This window comes from Mangifera indica, chromosome 7, assembly GCF_011075055.1.
Source record: "Mangifera indica cultivar Alphonso chromosome 7, CATAS_Mindica_2.1, whole genome shotgun sequence".
In the NCBI taxonomy this organism is placed as follows: domain Eukaryota; kingdom Viridiplantae; phylum Streptophyta; class Magnoliopsida; order Sapindales; family Anacardiaceae; genus Mangifera; species Mangifera indica.
Window position 1 is genome coordinate 19,481,219 of NC_058143.1, and position 21,889 is coordinate 19,503,107.

Here is a 21,889-nt window from a genome sequence, read left to right on the forward strand (position 1 = left end):
TTTATATAAATTTAAACTCGATTTATTTATAAAAATAAATTCATATGTTAGCTTAAATTTAGTTTATTTAATGTGAACATGAGTAATATAGTGTATGGGAGAGGAATCTAATTCACCAAGAATAATATTAAACTCATCTTCTACCGATTTTGGAATAAACTAAACTTCCACTCTATTGGCCATATCTATATTGCCCTTGGCTTTTTTGGAAACCGAAAAAAAAAAAGTTTTATATGTATCTATTTTAAACATATAAATATATATATTTATATATGTTATTATAAAATTAAATATTATTTTATTTTTAATTTAAAATCATCTAATCACATGATGATACATATGTATTTATATATTTAAAATATAACACACTTAATTTTATTATTTATAAAATTATATAACCGTGTTTAAGAGGTGTTGATGAATAAATTAAGAAGCTCTCAAAATCACAATCTCGAAGTGTGGGACCATGAAAGATTTGATGTTATTTCATGCCAGGTTTAATTATTTGGTATGCCCTGGCCCTTGTAATTTATGCTTTACTTGATCTATATGAAAGGCTTGGTGGGTATCTCATTCCTTTTTATATGTTTTTAAGATAGAAGAAGATATTTCCATCTCAAATGCCTTACCTACTTGTTCCTGGTGTTATATTTACCAAGCTCGAAAGAGACAATACCCTAATTATTATATTTACCGAGGTCCTCATAATGAAGGACCTGCTCCTGTTATCACTAGGTTAATGCAGCTAAGTTCTACGACAGGGCCGAGTGTGAGGTGTTTTAGAGAAGATCCCCACAAGGCCTTCTGTTATAAATAACCAATAATCTTCTGTTGTTGTATGTATTGTCTCTTTTGAGCTCATGCATGTCTGTTGGCGAGTAACAGGCTTTGGTCTGTACTCAATACTTGTACGATATATGTACTCCATTATCATCAGAAAAAGAAACTGATAAATCGGCCGAAATTTCACAAGTGGGATATAATTTTCTTCCCACAAGATGTCGACTGTATCTAGCTTTGTATATGACTATGAGCTGAAGGCAAACCACACACAGTATCAATTTGCAGTAACACATGTCAGCAGGCTAAGCTTGGAAATCAACAGTACTGCCACTTTCAACTAAGTTTTGTGACATTATTCACTACAGACTTATAGAAGATAAGGTTCTCTGACTGTGTTTGCGTTCAAAATATCTGAACTCGTTAAGTCGTCATCATCCTGAGGCTTGTTATTGGACCAAGTCAAATCTGCATATATTCATGCATATCAATATGGAATTTTAACCCCAACAAACTCAGGCATTCCTCATCACAAATTCGGAAGACTATATGGGACCATTTAAAAATTCTCTTGAATTTATGTCTCACTTACGTATAGGAGGAAGAACTGACATGACACATGCTTCACCATATGCATCTTAAAAGTATCCTGCCATTTGCAACCGCTAGTGACCTTGCATGCCTTCTCTATTCAGATAAAGAATATTATTTTTTCGCATCTCAAAAATATGAACTTACGTATGCTAATGAATTTCCACACGTACTGGCCTACGCCACAAGACAAATTCTCTTAGCAACCTTCTGAAAACCCTTTATTATCTTAACCTCTTCATCATCTCTCAGATAGATTAATGAGAGGGGAGGAGAGGAAGATTATTGTCTTCTACTTGGAATATATAGTTGATAATACATGAAAGAAATAAAACGGAAATTCTATGATCAAATATTCATCTCTCCGGAGTTATCATGTATAGATCAACTTCTAGTTACGATTGTCACATAAATTATATAGTCTGCAGTGAAAAGACAAGGTTCTAAACAATCAATTTTGGAGCATCTTTTATCTTAAATGATTGACAAGACCTGACCTTTTGTTGTGCAAAGAATAAAGTGAAAAATTATGAGATATTAATAAACTCTATATACTATAGGCAATGCACAAGAATAAAGAGGCCTGAAGTGCAGCTCTTTTTTCTATTTAATCTTAACCAATTAATGCTGGAAATCTAACCGGGTGATATTACTGTATATGTTTTGAATGGAATCGTAGAAGGTTTAAGAATATTTGGAAGGCCAATTTGCTTCTTTTTTTGGACAGCTTTCCCACAGTACTGAAGTTGCAAGATATCTATTCTTAATAAAGTGAGATCTTTGTGATGATTTCTATATAAAGAAACCTGACTTCTCTTCTCTGTACCAAGATAAACACAACAAGAACTTACTCTTCTTTGTAAACTTACACTGCTAATCAATGGCTCATCAGGCAGATCACTACAACCGCCTTGCTAAGGTTGGCAGGGAGGGCTTTGCTCTCTTGGAGGAGTTGGACCTCAACCGCCGGCCGAAGAAGTCTGGAAACAGGCATCAGCAGCCTCCTCAACCACATGATTTTCATCAGCCTGCTGCTTATATTTACCGCGGTCCTCAAATTATCACGGTGATAGAACCCGTTATAGATTGCAACCAGGTAGCTCAACTCTACGGTGGCGTGGTGATTGTTGATCATCATGGGGCAAGAAAACAAATTCCCAACGATGGTTTTTAAGCTTTTGGTTAATTTTCTTCAGAAACCTGCATGCTTAATAGCCTTAATACGCCATGTAAAGTATGCATTAACCTGTACAGGTTTTCTTGGTGTCCCAAATTTAAGGAGTAGAGAGTGTGAAAGTTATACTAAATCTGAAACTGAGTATGTAATTATGTTGAACTCTGTAAACATCTAGAGCCATATTATGCCCTTAAATTATGTAGTTGTTATATATGGGCTGTTGTGCCTGTCTTACAATTTTGTCTTTCTTACAATTTTGTCTTTCTTTTATACAAACGATGAGACTAACTTACATGAATTTACTTGGTTCGGTAAAGAATCTTTACGTCCGCAATTGTATTAAGCTTCCTACTAATTTTTATAGGTACAAAATGCAAGAGATATGTTTATTAAAAAAAAAATTACAACAGCATGATTACAAACAAATCTCTCAAACCTCCACAAGAGACGTTGTTGACTTTCGACCGACCCTTTAAAATATTTTATTGGTATGATTTGACTGAATTTACAGTTTAACTTTAAAAGTTACATGTACTTCAAACTTACTCGATAGTAATTTTTGTAGGATAAATTCGAATATAATATATTTAATTAAATATATAAATAATTTTAAATACTTAATTAAATAAATATTTAGATTAAAATAATTCAAAAAAATTTAATACATAAAATTTTATTGTTTAAAAATAAATACATACAAAACATCACTAAATTACCACCAATTCATTTAGGGATAGATTTAGGTCGGACTGAGTCCAAATATTCTTTGACTCAAGTTAAGTTGAATTTGCCTCGAGTTAGTTGAGCCAAAACTAAGTTTGGTTTGGATGAAAAATGATTCAATTCGGTTTGGTTCGAGTTTGATTTGATTTCGTAAGTTGAATCAATGGTTTAAATTTAAGGTTCAGTTCAATTTGAATTAATGGTTTAAATTAACAGTTCGAATGTATGGTTCAAATTCATGGTTCAAGTTTGTGGTTCATTGACAAAACAACGTCGTTTTACAAAAATAGTATTCAAAAATTCTGATTTGAGCTATAAATTTGAGCGGAATTGTGTAATAAATTCGAACTATTAAATTTCAATTGAATCGAGTCACAATTCAAACTATTGATTTGAGCCATCAAGTCAAATTTGAGCTGAACATCTCTTGGTTCAAGTTCGGTTTGAATTAAAAAACGAATCAAATTTTATAGTTCAAATTCAGTTTGAATTTTAATTAAATGAATTTAAATTGAAATAAACCAAATCAAATCAATTTTCACATTTTATTTTAATTGAATGTGGAAACATTTTTATCCTGAGAAGGCAATAACTTTGAAGGTAATTTTTTTATATCTAACAAATTTCATACCTTTTATATTAATTTCCTAAAATATTTTATTACTTTATTAGTCAAATATACATTGAACTAGTGGTAACTCCTTAAACTGCAGTAATATATATTGAATTATTGATTGTCAAAATCATTCACCAGACTCCATTTTCAGCGACTAAAACGCAGCAAAAATGCAGAGAACTCCTCTCAACTTATCCTTCTTCCTCATCCTGGCAACCATTCTTTCTGGTTTTCTTCATGGAGCAAGATCAAGGGAGCTAGCAGAAATGCCGGCTAAGCCACTGCAAAACCCGAATGAGTTCTTGTTTCCAAATAAAGCTGCAGCTCGATGTTCTAAGGGCCCCGACTGTGTTGACAAGTGCCCTTCCATTTGCACCAGTGTATACTGCGATAAGGGCGATTGCTTTTGCGTGGCGGCTTTATCGCCTACTGTAACTCTTCCTTGTAAGTGACGTGAAAGGATTCTTCAATTATTGGATTGATTTGGGATATAATCCGATACGGATTAGATTTCATATGCGAAGAATTACATTTTTATTATAATAAAATGATGGAATTTTCTATTTATTTAAAAAAAAAAAAGTTATATGGATTCGATATACATATAACTAATCCCCATTTGTTTCACATTGATGGAAAGCAAAATGGAAACCCTTATCATATTTTTCATGATGAAAACTCCAGCATTAGCAAAAATAAAATAAAATCACGTATATATTTCCAAAACACTTAACAATGATGCAGCTACTTCCAGTAGCAGAAACAAAACGAGCCCCTAATAAAATAGAATTCATGTGGCTGCATGCACCTGCATTTTGATCGGATCACGAGTCCGATCAATAAGGACGTTTGGAATTATACAAGAACCCGTCAAATTATGGATTGAAGCTTGGGCCTTGCTTGTCCTAGGGTCACCTCTTCACTATGCAATCCCGAGCTTATTTTAATTGACAGTATTATACTTAAGAAATTTTAAAAATATATAAATTAATTAATATTTCATTTTAGTTGACATTGTGTAATGTTTGAAAATTTTTCAAGGGTGAGTTTGAACTTAACTTAAAACAAAAACGATTAGTTTGAAATCAGGTCTAAGTTACTTGATTAATCATTCTATTTGTACGAAAAACTATCATATATATATTGGGAACGAAAAAGATAGATTATTGTAAATTTAAAAAAATAAAAATTGTGAGACAGGTTGAAATGTCAATAGAGAAGATGAAATTACCACTTTTTTTTTTTTCTTTTAACGATTCAATCAAGTTAAGTTAGGGTTACCTAATTGGGAATCTTAAAAAAGGAAAAATCATTTTCATTTTTTGAAAAATTATTTTACAATAACCATACCATTTATATATAAAAACTTATTTTACTTAGTAACTCATTATAAGATTTATTTTATAAAAAAAAGATTTTATTAGATTTTGCACTACAAAAACAGTGATGATAAAAAGATATTTGAAAGGATTAAGAATAAATAATTAGACCTAAAAATAAAATTTAAAAAAATTATCATATACAATAATATAAAGGGAGGATTTGAATCATTTGATTAAGGCCAATTTTGCTTGAGATTTAAAAATTGTAATTTGAGATCACTTTGAAAATGACAAGTTGATATTTAAATTCAGTTAAAAATTATTTAATTTTGAATTTGATGAAAGTTCAATCAAATTTGAATATTTATATAAGTTTAAAATCGATTTATTTATAAAAAAAAATTCATATATTAGCTTAAATTTAGTTTATTTGATCTGAACACGAGTAATATAAAATCTTCACAAAAAAGAAGAAAGTGTATGCGAGAGGAATCTAATTCACCAAGAATAATATTAAACTCATCTTCTACCGATTTTGGAATAAACTAAACTCCCACTCCATTGGCCGTATCTATATTTCTCAAGGCTTTTTTGGAAAAAAAAAATTTCTTAAAAAAGTAATACTATATATACTCATTTTAGACATATGAATATGTGTACACTTATACATGTCATCATATAATTAAGTACTGTTTTATTATTAATTTAAAATAATCTAATTACATAATAAAATATATAAATATAATATTTATATATTTAAAATAAATATATATAATTTTATTGTTTATAAAATTATATAACTGTGTTTAAGATGTGTTGATGAATAAATTAAGAACCTTCCAAAAGCACAAAAATCACAATCTCGAAGTATGGGACCATGAAAGATTTGATGTTATTTCATTCAAGGTTTAATTATTTGGCATGCCCTGGCCCTTGTAATTTATGCTTTACTTGATCTATACGAAAGGCTTGGTGGGTATCTAATTCCTTTTTATATGTTTTTAAGATAGAAGAAGATATTGCCATCTCAAATGCCTTACTTACTTGTTCCTGTTATCATATTTACCAAGCTCGAAAGAGACAATACCCTAATTATTATATTTACCGAGGTCCTCATAATGAAGGACCTGTTCCTTTTATCACTAGGTTAAGGATGCAGCTAAGTTCTACGACAGGGTCGAGAATAAGGTGTATTAGAGGACATCCCCACAAGGCCTTCTGTTATAAATAACCAATAATCTTCTGTTGTTGTATATATTGTCTCTTTTGAGCCCATGCATATCTGTTGGCGAGTAAGAGGCTTTGGTCTGTACTCAATACTTTACGATATATATACACCATTATCATCAGAAAAAGAAACTGATAAATCGGCCGAAATTTCACAAGTGGGATATAATTTTCTTCCCACAAGATGTCAATGTATCTAGCTTTGTATATGACTATGAGCTGAAGGCAAACCACACACAGTATCAATTTGCAGTAACACATGTCAGCAGGCTAAGCTTGGAAATCAACAGTACTGCCACTTTCAACTAAGTTTTGTGACATTATTCACTACAGACTTATAGAAGATAAGGTTCTCTGACTGTGTTTGCGTTCAAAATATCTGAACTCGTTAAGTCGTCATCATCCTGAGGCTTGTTATTGGACCAAGTCAAATCTGCATATATTCATGCATATCAATATGGAATTTTAACCCCAACAAACTCAGGCATTCCTCATCACAAATTCGGAAGACTATATGGGACCATTTAAAAATTCTCTTGAATTTATGTCTCACTTACGCATAGGAGGAAGAACTGACATGACACATGCTTCACCATATGCATCTTAAAAGTATCCTGCCATTTGCAACCGCTAGTGACCTTGCATGCCTTCTCTGTTCAGATAAAAGAATATTATTTTTTCGTATCTCAAAAATATGAACTTATGTATGCTAATGAATTTCGACACATACTGGCCTACGCCACAAGACAAATTCTCTTAGCAGCCTTCTGAAAACTCTTTATTATCTTAACCTCTTCATCATCTCTCAGATAGATTAATGAGAGGAGAGGAGAGGAAGATTATTGTCTTCTACTTGGAATATATAGTTAATAATACATGAAAGAAATAAAATGGAAATTCTATGATCAAATATTCGTCTCTCCGGAGTTATCATGTATAGATCAACTTCTAGTTACGATTGCCACATAAATTATATAGTCTGCAGTGAAAAGACAAGGTTCTAAACAATCAATTTTGGAGCATCTTTTATCTTAAATGATTGACAAGGCCTGACTTTTTGTTGTGTAAAGAATAAAGTGAAAAATTATGAGATATTAATAAACTCTATATGCTATAGGCAATGCACAAGAATAAAGTTGCCTGAAGTGCAGCTCTTTTTTCTATTTAATCTTAACCAATTAATGCTGGAAATCTAACTGGGTGATATTACTGTATATGTTTTGAATGGAATCGTAGAAGGTTTAAGCATATTTGGAAGGCCAATTTGCTTCTTTTTTAGGATAGCTTTCCCACAGTACTGAAGTTGCAAGATATCTCTTCTTAATAAAGTGAGATCTTTGTGATGATTTCTATATAAAGAAACCTGACTTCTCTTCTCTGTACCAAGATAAACACAACAAGAACTTACTCTTCTTTGTAAACTTACACTGCTAATCAATGGCTCATCAGGCAGATCACTACAACTGCCTTGCTAAGGTTGGCAGGGAGGGCTTTGCTCTCTTGGAGGAGTTGGACCTCAACCGCCGGTCAAAGAAGTCTGAAAACGGGCATCAGCAGCCTCCTCAACCACATGATTTTCATCAAACAGCAGCTTACTACACTAACTTTCAGCACGAGCTTCATCAGCCTCTTGATTATATGCGTGGCGGTCCTCAAATTATCAGGTTGAAAGAGCCCATTATAGATTGCAACCAGGCAACTCAACTCTACGGTGGCGTGGTGATTGTTGATCATAGGACAAGAAAACGAATTCCCAACGATGGTTATTAAGCTTTTGGTTAATTTTCTTCAGAAACCTGCATGCTTAGTAGCCTTAATATGCCGTGTAAAGTATGCATTAATCTGTACAGGTTTTCTTGGTGTCCCAAATTTAAGGAGTAGAGAGTGTGAAAGTTATATTAAATCTGAAACTGAGTATGTAATTATGTTGAACTCTGTAAAGAGCTAGAGCCATATTATGCCTTTAAATTTTGTAGTTCTTATATATGGGCTGTTGTGTCTGTCTTACAATTTTGTCTTTCTCTTTTATACAAAGGATGGGACTAACTTACATAAATTTACTTGGTTCGGTAAACAATCTTTACGTCCGCAATTGTATTAAGCTTCTTACTAATTTTTATACGTATAAAATGCAAGAGATCTGTTTATAAAAAGAAAATTTGCTACAGCATAATTACAAACGAATCTCTTGAAGCTCCACAAGAAACGTTGTTGACTTTGGACCGACCCTTTAAAGATATTTTATTAGTATGATTTGACTGAATTTACAGTTTAACTTTGAAAGTTACATGTACTCCAAACTTGGTCAATAGTAATTTTTGTAGGCTAAATTCAAATATAATTATCAGCATTCAGTTAAATATTTATGATTTTGAATATTTAATTTAAATAATATATTATTATATAATTAAATGTTATTTTATAATTAATTTAAAATAATTCAAAAAAATTAATATCTATAATTTTATTGTTTAAAAATAAATGCATAAAAAATATTACTAAATTACCACCAATTCATCTAAAGGTAAATTTGGTTAGAGTCCAGCGTGAACACTCCTTGACTCAAGTTCAGTTTGGACAGAAAATGGTCTTGCTCAAATTTGGCTCAAGTTTGTTGAACCAAAATTAAGTTCGGTTCGAATGAAAAATAGCTCAACTCGACTTAATTCGAGTTTGATTTGATTTTGTAGGTTAAATCAATGGTTCGAATTTGAAGCTCGGTTTGGTTTGAATTGATGGTTCGATTGTATAACTCAGATTCATGACTCAAGTTTGTGGTTCATTGATAAAACAATGCCGTTTTACACAAATAGTATTCAAAATTTCTAATTTGAGCAATAGATTCGAACCGAATCAAGTAATAAATTTGACCTATTCAATTTCAATTGAATCAAGTCACGAATTTGAAATACTGATTTAGCCTTAAATTCAAGTCAAATTTGACCGAACACCCCTTGGTTCAAGTTTAGTTCAAATTAAAAAACAATCAAAATTTTTAGTTTGAATTTTAATTAAAAGAATTTAAATTTAGATAAATCAAATCAAATCTTTTTTAAAGATTGAGCCAATTCGGAATATATACAGGCCTAAATTCATCAACCAACTTCGGTTCACATTTTATTTTAATTGAATATGGAAACATTTTTATCCTGAAAAGGCAATAACTTTGAAGGTAATTTTTTTATATCTAGCAAATTTCATACCTTTTATATTAATTTCCTAAAATATTTTATTACTTTATTAATCAAATATACATTGAACTAGTGGTAACTCCTTAAACTGTAGTAATATATATTGAATTATTGATTGTCAAAATCATTCACCAGATTCCATTTTCAGCGACTCAAACGCAGCAAAAATGCAGAGAACTCCTCTCAACTTATCCTTCTTACTCATCCTGGCAACCATTCTTTCTGGTTTTCTTCATGGAGCAAGATCAAGGGAGCTAGCAGAAATGCCGGCTAAGCCACTGCAAAACCCGAATGAGTTCCTGTTTCCAAATAAAGCTGCAGCTCGATGTTCTAAGGGCCCCGACTGTGTTGACAAGTGCCCTTCCATTTGCACCAGTGTATACTGCGATAAGGGCGATTGCTTTTGTGTGGCGGCTTTGTCGCCTACTGTAACTCTTCCTTGTAAGTGACGCGAAAGGATTCTTCAATTATTGGATTGATTTGGGATATAATCCGATACGGATTAGATTTCATATGCGAAGAATTACATTTTTATTATAATAAAATGATGGAATTTTCTATTTATTAAAAAAAAAAAAGTAATAAAGGAATCGATATACATATAACTAATCCCCATTTGTTTCACATTGATGGAAAGCAACATGGAAACCCTTATCATATTTTTCATGATGAAAACTCCAGCATTAGCAAAAATAAAATAAAATCACGTATATATTTCCAAAACACTTAACAATGATGCAGCTACTTCCAGTAGCAGAAACAAAACGAGCCCCTAATAAAATAGAGTTCATGTGGCTGCATGCACCTGCATATTCGATTTCCAGAGTCCCGTGGGCTCATATTTTAAACAATTATAGCACAAATCTGGAAATATGTTATGAATGCGTTCTAAAGCAATGAAAAGAATAAGCAAATACAATCTATATATTTAGAAACATATATATAAACTTCCGATAAATAATGTCGGAAGATATGTGAATCTAATTTTAAGTAACCGATTGGATATTCATTTGATGTATCATTAGTGATCAAGTGTTACTCAAAATTAGATACCCAATTGAGCGCTTGAATTTCAGAAATGTATGCAAAAATACTTGAAGTCAAAATTATAATTTTTCGCCCGTGCAAGGCTTTTGTCCTGCCCCTCTAGAATCCCAGAAAAAAAAATGAATGAATTGAAATATTAGCAGATAAGTTCATGTGGTAAACGCCAGCAGAAATCTCAGAGGTCTGGTGTGCAGAAAGTGTACTGTATTTTCCTAAACAAAGATGCATAAAACCGTGTGTGTATCGAGTTCAGGTTCAGCAGCATGCTCCAGCCAGCCCCCAACTTCCACCGGAACCAAGAAACATGAAGAAGTAGCCCTCAAATGCTTCTTTTTACCTAATAAATTGGACTTTGTGGCGTTTTTATACTTGTTTTTGTTTTTCACACCCTTTTACATTATTAAATCACCATCGCTTTGCACAATTATAAAATATGAATAAACTATAATGTTATATATAAATAACTTGCAGCTTTCTCATTAACAATGTGTATTGACTTTCTGTATAATGCCATATGAGGTAAACAAGGCATTGAAGCTCTGCAGCCATTGTACCACGGAGCTTACAAAGTAATTAAAATGGTGGCATCCAGGATGTTCAGAAGTATAGCTATTTTTTATTTAACTTGTTTCCATATACCTAGTGCAGTCCAAGGCAAGTGTTCTTCAGCTCATAAATCCAAAACCCGGCCAGTACCAGCTCCTCGCCAACCGCCACCACTGCCACCAGAACAAAATTATCCGAAAGCCATTTTTCATGTCACAGAGTATGGAGCAGTAGCTGATGGGGAAACAGACAGTACCTCAGTATGTTTCTCATTGTATTTACAGTTTCCATTTTGCTAGAACTTTTGGGTCTAATAATATTTCTATGAAACCTCAAGGGGTAGAAATGAAAACTATCGTTGACCTGTATAATCTTTGTGATGAAAACCTGTAGGCATTCTTAAAGGCCTGGGAAGCCGCATGTGATTATACCGGAAGCTCCACATTTTTCATACCAGAGGGAAAATTTCTTCTTGGTCCCATAACTTTTAGCGGCCCTTGCTACAAAAACCAGTCTCCCGATGTTCAGATCAGAGGGACTCTGCTGGCTGTGCCTGATCTCAGCGCCTACCCGGCTGATGATTGGATCGTGTTCGATAATCTTCAAGGTTTCAATCTCATTGGAGACCCTGATGAGCCAACTTTAGACGGCCAGGGAGGCCTAGATGCCTGGAAACAGGAAAGCTGCGTCCAGTCTGCAAATTGCAACAGATTGATCACAGTAAGTTTGTCTCCTGTAATTTTATTTAAAGGAACAGAGTTGAATAATTGGTAACCAAAACACATTATGCAGTCGCTGAAATTGTACAGAGTTTCAAATGGGACCATTAGCGACATTACTGTAACAAATAGCAAGGCGTTCCATGTTAGTTTCAATAACTGCGACCAGATGGAAATGTTCAATGTGAACATCAAAGCACCTGGGGATAGTCCAAATACTGACGGTATTCATGTTCATGAGTCCTCTAATATCAACATTGTTGCTGCTGCTATCGGGGTGGGCGATGACTGTGTTTCAATCGGACCTGGCAGCTTCAACATCTCTGTTTCTGATATTCGATGTGGTCCGGGCCATGGAATCAGGTACCAATTCTGCTTCTTATCTAGTTATTAGGGGTGAATTCGAGCAAAGCCAAAACTGAACAAATTTCTGCAATATGGGCAGCGTTGGAAGCCTAGGCAAATACAAAAACGAAGCAGATGTTGTGGGAGTTTTGGTTAGAAACTGCACAATGAGCAACACTCAGAATGGAGTAAGAGTAAAGACATTGCCAGGATCTTCGGCAAGCACTGCTTCCAACTTCACATTCGAGGATATTGTGATGATCAATGTGTCAAACCCCATAATTATAGATCAAGAATACTGTCCCTCTGGTAGCTGCCAAGATTCTGGGGTAAAAATTTCAAAGCAATTCTGAAAATTTTAAACTTTTTTGTCACATATACAGCTAACTGATCAATTCTTGTTTCAATGTTTTTGTAATCAGCCCTCTAGAGTGAAGATCAGTAACATGAATTTCAAGAACATAAGAGGGACATACAATACACCAACTGGGGTGAGCTTGTTTTGCAGCTCTGGTGTGCCTTGCGAGAACATTCATCTGGCCGACATTAATATGCAATTCATCAAAAGGGAAACTCGAGACCAGGGCCATTTTAGTGTGATGGGTGTTGTTCATGGATTAGAAATTCTAACTTCGAGTTTCTAAGTTGAATTTTTTTTTTTACCAACACCAGGTTTCGCACTCTGTAATCCCTGCAGTGATCTTTTCAGCTGTTGAAATGTCAGAATTATAGGTTTATATTTCACCTCGAATTTTTGAAACAAAAATATTATGTATACTAAATTTTAAGTACCTGATTACATATTTAAATAATATATTATTATACGATTAATGTTAAACATAAATTAAATTTCATATAAAAGCGAAATTGCCTGTTACAGAAACTAAATTAATATTTTGCTAAATATTTAAAAAAAAAAAAACCAACCCCCTACCATTGCTAAATAAATGACTATAATTGAATATTATATCTTTCAAGTGATACGAATTTTATAATAAAATAGTGTATATAAACAACTTAAACGCAACGGACCGTAAAAGATGTAATTAAATGTATGAATGCGGTTATGAACCACTTGCTTGAATTTTCATAACTCTTTGTCAACTGTTTTTAAAACAAGTTACATGGAAAATGCTATTTTATTCTTATTTTAAAATCACTCATCCATATAATAATATATCATTTAATTATCTAATTTGTTATTCAAAACTAAGTGTATATAATTTTATTGATTTTGAAATGATATAACTTTGTTTGTGATTAAGTCTTCTCTAGACTAAGCACCATCGACTAATACTCATTAATATGGTCTCAAGTTCAATATCAAACTACTATTAAAGATGGATTTGAATCGAGTTTAGTTCAAACTATAGCTAATTAAAGTTTAGTTTGTTTAAACTAGTTAATCAATGATGCCAAAGAAAATTAAAAATTATTGGAAAAAAGAAAAAGAAGAAGAATTATTGATAAAGCCATATTTGATATAATGACATTGACAAGAAATAAATCTCAAGCCTAGTGGATCAGGATCAAACTACATTCCAAGCCCAAGCCCAAGCCCACTCAGATCACCACGTCCACCTCTAGTTGCGGCTACCAGACACAAATTCTGTATAATTTTTGTTTAAAAACTGATGTTTCAACAGATGTCATTTGTATTGAATTCATGTATTAAAAAAAAAAACAACAGAAAATGAATAAAATAAGTGCAAAGAAAATTAAGCCGGAGCCAAAATGGTGTCGTTTAACTACGAAAGTAAAATAAGTTTTGGCTCCCACGCTTAGCGATAAATCGCTCCGACTGTAATCAAACACCAAGAACAGAGAAGATCGAGTAAAGCAGCCAACATAGCGTTCATCGGTTGCCGGCGCACAATAACATCGGTCATTTCCCGAACACTATCTTCTCAATCTGTATGTCGTTTCTCTTTACCTCTTCTCGACAAGAACCCACTACTACAGCCCCAGCTCATCCAGAACTCAGTTTGCAGCCCGATCCGTTTCAAAACAAGCAGGTCGGGCTACTTGCCTCTTAACGACCCTTCTCCCAACTGGAGCAACCGTCCACCAAAGGAGACAATCTTGCTCGATGGTTACGACTACGAGCACTGGCTCATTGTTATAGAGTTCCCTAACGATCCCAAGCCTACCGAAGACGAGATGATCAACGCTTACGTCAAAACACTTGCTAGTGCCCAAGCCCACTCAAATCACGACGTCCACCCCTGGTTGCAGCTACCAAACACAAATTCTGTATAATTTTTGTTTAAAAATTGATGCTTCAACAAATGACATTTTTATTGAATTCATGCACACAAAAAAAACAACAACAAAAAATGAATAAAACTATAAGTGCAAAGAATATTAAGTCGGAGCCAAAGTGGTGTCATTTAACTACGAAAGTAAAATAAGTTTTGGCTCCCAGTCCCAGCGATAAATCTTCGCGACTGTAATCAAACACCAAGAACAAAGAAGATCGAGTAAGGCAACTAACATGGCATTCATCATCTGCCCGTGCACAACATCAGTCATTTCCCGAACACTATCTTCTCAATCTGTATATTGTTTCTCTTTATCTCTTCTCAACAAGACCCCACTACTGCAATCCCAGCTCATCCAGAACTCAGTTTGTAGCCTAATCAGATTCAAAACAAGCGGATAGGGCTACTCACCTCTCAATGACCCTTCTCCCAACTGGAGGAACTGTCCACCGAAAAAGACAATCTCGCTCGATGGTTGTGACTGCAGGCATTGGCTCATTATTATGGAGTTCCCTAACGATCCCGAGCCTATCAAAGACAAGATAATCAACGCCTATGTCAAAACACTCGCTACTACCCAAGCCCACTCAAATCACCACGTTCACCCCTGGTTGTAACTGCTAAACACAAATTATGTACAATTTTTCCTTAACAACTGATGTTTCAACAGATGTCATTTTTATTGAATTCATGTATGAAAAAAAAAACAATAGAAAAGGAATAAAATTAAAAGTGCAAAGAAAATTAAGCCGGAGCCAAACCAGTGTCATTTAACTACGAAAGAAAAATAAGTTTTGGCTCCCAGTCCCAGTAATAAATCTCCCCGACTATAATCAAACACCAAGAACAGAGAAGATTGAGTAAAGCAGCCAATATGATGTTCATCGTTTGCCCGCGTACAACAACATCGGTCATTTCCCGAACACTATCTTCTCAATATGTATGTTGTTTCTCTTTATCTCTTCTCAACAAGAACCCACTACTACAGTCTCAGCTCATCCAAAACTCAGTTTGCAGTTTGATCCTTTTCAAAACAAGCGGGTGGGGCTACTCGCCTTTCAACGACATTTCCCCTAACTGGAGCAACCGTCCACCAAAGGAGACAATCTTGCTCGATGGTTGCGACTACGAGCACTGGCTCATTGTTATGAAATTCCCTAATGATCCCAAACTTACCAAAGACGAGATGATCAACACCTATGTCAAAACATTCGCTACTACCCAAGCCCACTCAAATCACCACGTCTACCCTTGGTTGAAGCTACCAAACACAAATTTTGTATAATTTTTGTTTAAAAACTGATGTTTCATTAGATGTCATTTTTATTGAATTCATGTATGAAAAAAAAAACAATAGAAAATGAATAAAACTATATGTGCAAAGAAAATTAAGTCGGACCCAAACGGTGTCATTTAACTACGAAAGTAAAATAAGTTTGGCTCCCAGTCCCAACAATAAATCTTCCTGACTGTAATCAAACACCAAGAACAGAGAAGATCGAGTAAGGCAGCCAACATGGGGTTCATCGTTTGCCCGCGCACAATAACATCAGTCATTTCTTGAACACTATCTTCTCAATCTGTATGTTGTTTCTCTTTATCTCTTCTCAACAAGAACCCACTACTACAGTCCTAACTCATCCAGAACTTAGTTTACAACCTGATCTGATTCAAAACAAGCGGGTGGGGCTACTCGTCTCTCAACGACCCTTCTCCCAATAGGAGGAACCGTCTACCAAAAGAGACAATCTTGCTCGATGGTTGCGACTACAAACAGTGGCTCATTGTTATGGAGTTCCCTAACGATCCCAAGCCTACCAAAGACATGATAATCAACAATTATGTCAAAACACTCGCTACTGCCCAAGCCCACTCAGATCACCACGTCCACCCCTGGTTGCAACTACCAAACACAAATTTTGTACAATTTTTCTTTTATAACTGATATTTCAACATATGTCATTTTTATTGAATTCATGTATGAAAAAAAAAACAACAGAAAAGGAATAAAATTATAAGTGCAAAGAAAATTAAGCCAGAGCCAAACCGGTGTCATTTAACTACGAAAGGAAAATAAGTCTTGGCTCACAGTCCCAACGATAAATCTCCCCGACTATAATCAAACACCAAGAACAGAGAAGATCGAGTAAAACAGCCAATATGGCATTCATCATTTGCCCAAGCACAATAACATCGGTCATTTCTTGAACACTATCTTCTCAATATGTATGTCGTTTCTCTTTATCTCTTCTCAACAAGAACCCACTACTATAGTCTCAACTCATCCAAAACTCAGTTTGTAGCCTGATCCATTTCAAAACAAGCGAATGAGGCTACTCGCCTCTCAACGACCCTTCTCCCAACTAGAGCAACCGTCTACCGAAAGAGATAATCTTGCTTGATGGTTGCGACTATGAGCACTGGCTTATTGTTATGGTGTTCCCTAACGATCCTAAGCTTATCGAAAACAAGATGATCAACGCCTATGTCAAAACACTCGCTACTGCCTAAGCCCACTTAGATCATCACGTCCACTCCTGGTTGTAGCTACCAAATACAAATTATATATAATTTTTTTTAAAAAACTAATGTTCCAATAGATGCCATTTTTATTGAATTCATTATGAAAAAAAACAACAACAGAAAATGAATAAAACTATAAATGCAAAAAAAATTAAGTCGAAGCCAAAACGGTGTCCTTTAACTGTGAAAGTAAAATAAGTTTTAGCTCCCAATCCAATGATAAATCTCTCCGACTGTAATCAAACACCAAGAACAGAGAAGATTGAGTAAAGCGGCCAACATGGCATTCATCGTTTGCCCGTGCATAACAACATTGATCATTTCTCGAACACTATCTTCTCAATCTGTATGTCGTTTCTCTTTATCTCTTCTCAACAAGAACCCATTACTACAGTCCCAACTCATCCAGAACTCAGTTTACAGCTTGATCAGATTCAAAACAAGCGGGTGGGGCTACTTGTCTCTCAATGACCCTTCTCCCAACTGGAAGAACCGTCCACCGAAAGAGACAATCTTGCTCGATAGTTGTAACTGCGAGCATTGGCTCATTGTTATAGAGTTCCCTAACGATCCCAAGCCTACCGAAGACAAGATAATCAACGCCTATGTCAAAACACTCGCTACTGTCCAAGCCCACTCAGATCACCACGTTCACCCCTGGTTGCAACTACCAAACACAAATTCTGTATAATTTTTGTTTAAAAACTGATGTTTGAACAGATGTCATTTTTAATGAATTCCTGAATGAAAAAAAAAATAGAAAACGAATAAAACTATAAGTGCAAAGAAAATTAAGCCGGAGCTAAATCGGTGTCATTTAACTTCGAAAGGAAAATAAGTTTTGGCTTCCAGTCCCAATGATAAATCGCCCCGACTATAATCAAACACCAAGAACAAAGAAGATCGAGTAAAGCAACCAACATGACGTTCATCGTTTGTCGGCATACAATAGCATCGGTCATTTGTCGAACACTATCTTCTTAATCCATATGTCGTTTCTCTTTACCTCTTCTCGACAAGAACCCACTACTACAGCCCCAATTCATCCAAAACTCAGTTTACAGCCTGATCCGTTTCAAAACAAATGGGTGAGGCTACTCGCCTCTCAATAACCCTTATCCCAACTGGAGCAACCATCCATCGAAGGAGACAATCTTGCTCAATGGTTACGACTACGAGCACTGACTCATTATTATAGAGTTCCCTAACGATCCCAAGCCTACCGAAGATGAGATGATCAACGCCTATGTCAAAACACTCGCTATTGCCCAAACACACTTAGATCACCACGTCTACCCCCAGTTGTAGCTACCAAACACAAATTTTGTATAATTTTTGTTTAAAAATTGATGTTTCAATAGATGCCATTTTTATTGAATTTATGTTTAAAAAAATAACAACAGAAAATGAATAAAATTATTAGTGTAAAGAAAATTAAGTCGGAGCCAAAACGGAGTAGTTTATCTACAAAAATAAAATAAGTTTTGGCTTTCTGTCCCAGGGATAAATTGCCCCGACTGTGATCAAACACCAAGAACAGAGAAGATCGAGTAAAGCAGCCAACATGACGTTCCTCGTTTGAGATGCACAATAGCATCAGTCATTTCCCAAACATTATCTTCTTAATCTGTATGTCGTTTCTCTTTACCTCTTCTCGACAAGAACCCACTACTACAACCACAGCTCATCCATAACTTAGTTTGTAGCCCGATTTGTTTCAAAATAAGCAGGTGGGGCTACTGCCTCTTAACGACCCTTCTCCCAACTAGATCAATCGTCCACTGAAGGAGACAATCTTGCTTGATGGTTGTGAATACGAGCACTAGCTCATTGTTATGGAGTTCCCTAACGATCCCAAGCCTACTGAAGACGAGATGCTCAACGCTTATGTCAAAACACTCGCTACTACCCAAGCCTACTCAGATTACCACGTTTACCCCTGGTTGTAGCTACCAAACACAAATTTTGTATAATTTTTGTTTAAAAACTGATGTTTCAACGAATGTCATTTTTGTTGAATTCGTGTATAAAAAAAAAACAATAGAAAATGAATAAAATTATAAGTGCAAAGAAAATTAAGTTGAAGCCAAAACGGTGTCGTTTAACTACAAAAGTAAAATAAGTTTTGGCTCCCAGTCCCAACGATAAATCGCCCCGACTGTAATCAAACACCAAGAATAGAGAAGATCAAGTAAAGCAGCAACATGGCATTTATTGTTTGTTGGCACATAATTGCATCGGTCATTTCCCAAACATTATCTTCTCAATCTGTATGTCGTTTCTCTTTACCTCTTCTTGACAAGAACCCACTACTACAGCCCTAACTCATCCAAAACTCAGTTTGTAACCTGATCCATTTCAAAATAATTGGGTGGGGCTACTCGTCTCTCAATGACCCTTCTTCCAACTAGAGTAACCGTCCACCGAAGGAAACAATCTTGCTTGATGGTTGCGACTATGAGCACTGGCTTATTGTTATGGTGTTCCCTAACGATCCTAAGCTTATCGAAAACAAGATGATCAACGCCTATGTCAAAACACTCGCTACTGCCTAAGCCGACTTAGATCATCACGTCCACCCCTGGTTGTAGCTACCAAATACAAATTCTATATAATTTTTTTTTAAAAAACTAATGTTCCAATAGATGCCATTTTTATTGAATTCATTATGAAAAAAACAACAACAGAAAATGAATAAAACTATAAGTGCAAAGAAAATTAAGTCGAAGCCAAAATGGTGTTGTTTAACTACGAAAGTAAAATAAGTTTTGGCTTCTTGTCCTAGCGATAAATCTCCCCGACTGTAATCAAACACCAAGAAATGAGAAGATCGAGTAAAGCAGCCAACATGACGTTCATCGTTTGTCGACGCACAATAGCATCAGACATTTCCCGAACACTATCTTTTCAATTTGTATATCGTTTCTCTTTATCTCTTCTCAATAAAAACCCACTACTACAGCCCCAGCTTATCCAAAACTCAGTTTGTAGCCTGATCCATTTCAAAACAAGCGGGTGGGGCTACTTGCCTCTCAACGACCTTTCTCCCAACTGGAGCAACCATCCACCGAAGGAGACAATCTTGCTCGATGGTTGCCACTATAAACATTGGCTCATTGTTGTGGAGTTCTCTAACGATCTTAAGCCTACTGAAGATAAGATAATCAACACCTATGTCAAAACACTCGCTACTGCCCAATCCCACTCAGATCACCACGTCCACCTTTGGTTGTAACTACCAAACATAAATTCTATATAACTTTTGTTTAAAAATTGATGTTTCAACAGATGCCATTTTTATTGAATTCATGTATAAAAAAAAACAACATAAAATGAATAAAATTATAAGTGCAAAGAAAATTAAGCCAGAGCCAAACCAGTGTCGTTTAACTTCGAAAGGAAAATAAGTTTTGGCTTCTAGTCCCAGTGATAAATCACTCCGACTATAATCAAACACCAAGAACAAAGAAGATTGAGTAAAGCAGCCAACATGGCGTTCATCATTTGTTGGCGCATAATAGCATCGGTCATTTCCTAAACATTATCTTCTCAATCTATATATCATTTCTCTTTACCTCTTCTTGGTAAGAACCTACTACTACAGCCCCAGCTCATCCAGAACTCAGTTTATAACCCAATCCGTTTCAAAACAAGTAGGTTGGGCTATTCGCCTCTCAATAACCCTTCTCCCAACTGGAGCAACCATCCACCAAAGGGGACAATCTTACTCGATGGTTGCGACTACGAGCACTGGCTCATTATTATGGAGTTCGCTAATGATCCTAAGCCTACCAAAGATGAGATGATCAACGCCTATGTCAAAACACTCTACTGCCTAAGCCCACTCAGATTACCACGTCTACCCTTGGTTGTAGCTACCAAACACAAATTTTGTATAATTTTTGTTTAAAAACTTATGTTTCAATAGATATCATTTTTATTGAATTCATGTATGAAAAAAAAAATCAACTATTAATTAATAAAATTATAAGTGCAAAGAAAATTAAGCCGGAGCCAAAACGGTGTAGTTTATCTACGAAAGTAAAATAAGTTTTGGCTCTCAGTCCCAATGATAAATTGCCCCGACTGTGATCAAACACCAAGAACAAAGAAGATCGAGTAAAGGAGCCAACATGGCATTCATCGTTTACCGACGCACAATAGCATTAGTCGTTTCCCGAATACTATCTTCCCAATACGTATGTCGTTTCTCTTTACCTCTTCTTGACAAGAACCCACTACTACAACCCCAGCTCATCCAGAACTCAGTTTGCAGCCCGATTCGTTTCAAAACAAGTGAGTGGGGTTACTCGCCTCTCAACAACCCTTCTCTTAACTGGAGCAACTGTCCATCGAATAAGGCAGTCTTGCTCGATGGTTGCGACTACGAGCACTGGCTCATTGTTATAGAGTTCTCTAACAATCCCAAGCCTATCGAAGATGAGATGATCAACGCCTATGTCAAAACACTCGCTACTTCCAAGCCTACTCGATCACCACGTCCACCCCTGGTTGCAGCTACCAAACACAAATTATGTATAATTTGTGTTTAAAAACTGATGTTTCAATAGAAGCCATTTTTATTGAATTCATGTATGAAATAAAAAACAATAGAAAATGAATAAAATTATAAGTGCAAAGAAAATTAACGGTATAGTTTAACTACAAAAGTAAAATAAGTTTTGGCTCTCAGTCCCAGCGATAAATCGCCCCGACTGTAAGCAAACACCAAAAACAGAGAAGATCGAGTAAAACAGCCAACATGGTGTTCATCGTTTGCCAGTGCACAATAGCATCGGTCATTTCACTGAACACTATCTT

The 21,889-nt window shown here is 35.1% G+C and overlaps 1 protein-coding gene across 1 annotated transcript; it reads left to right on the top strand.

Annotated features, from left to right (window-relative positions):
* Positions 1 to 11,126: 11,126 nt before the first annotated feature.
* On the top strand, positions 11,127 to 13,026 carry LOC123221709 (exopolygalacturonase-like). The gene is made up of 5 exons (XM_044644611.1): positions 11,127 to 11,480; positions 11,614 to 11,940; positions 12,013 to 12,302; positions 12,385 to 12,613; positions 12,707 to 13,026. Exons 1-5 carry the CDS (start codon positions 11,253 to 11,255, stop codon positions 12,926 to 12,928), a joined length of 1,296 nt encoding a protein of 431 aa, XP_044500546.1. The 5' UTR covers positions 11,127 to 11,252; the 3' UTR covers positions 12,929 to 13,026.
* The last annotated feature ends 8,863 nt before the right edge of the window (positions 13,027 to 21,889 follow it).

What these genes read in the sequence shown, in the direction of transcription:
- LOC123221709 (XM_044644611.1), top strand. Translation starts at nt 11,253, where the DNA reads ATGGTGGCATCCAGGATGTTCAGAAGTATAGCTATTTTTTATTTAACT. An exon ending in ATTGCAACAGATTGATCACA is followed by an intron (nt 11,941 to 12,012) that starts GTAAGTTTGTCT and finishes CACATTATGCAG; the next exon opens with TCGCTGAAATTGTACAGAGT. An exon ending in GGTCCGGGCCATGGAATCAG is followed by an intron (nt 12,303 to 12,384) that starts GTACCAATTCTG and finishes CAATATGGGCAG; the next exon opens with CGTTGGAAGCCTAGGCAAAT.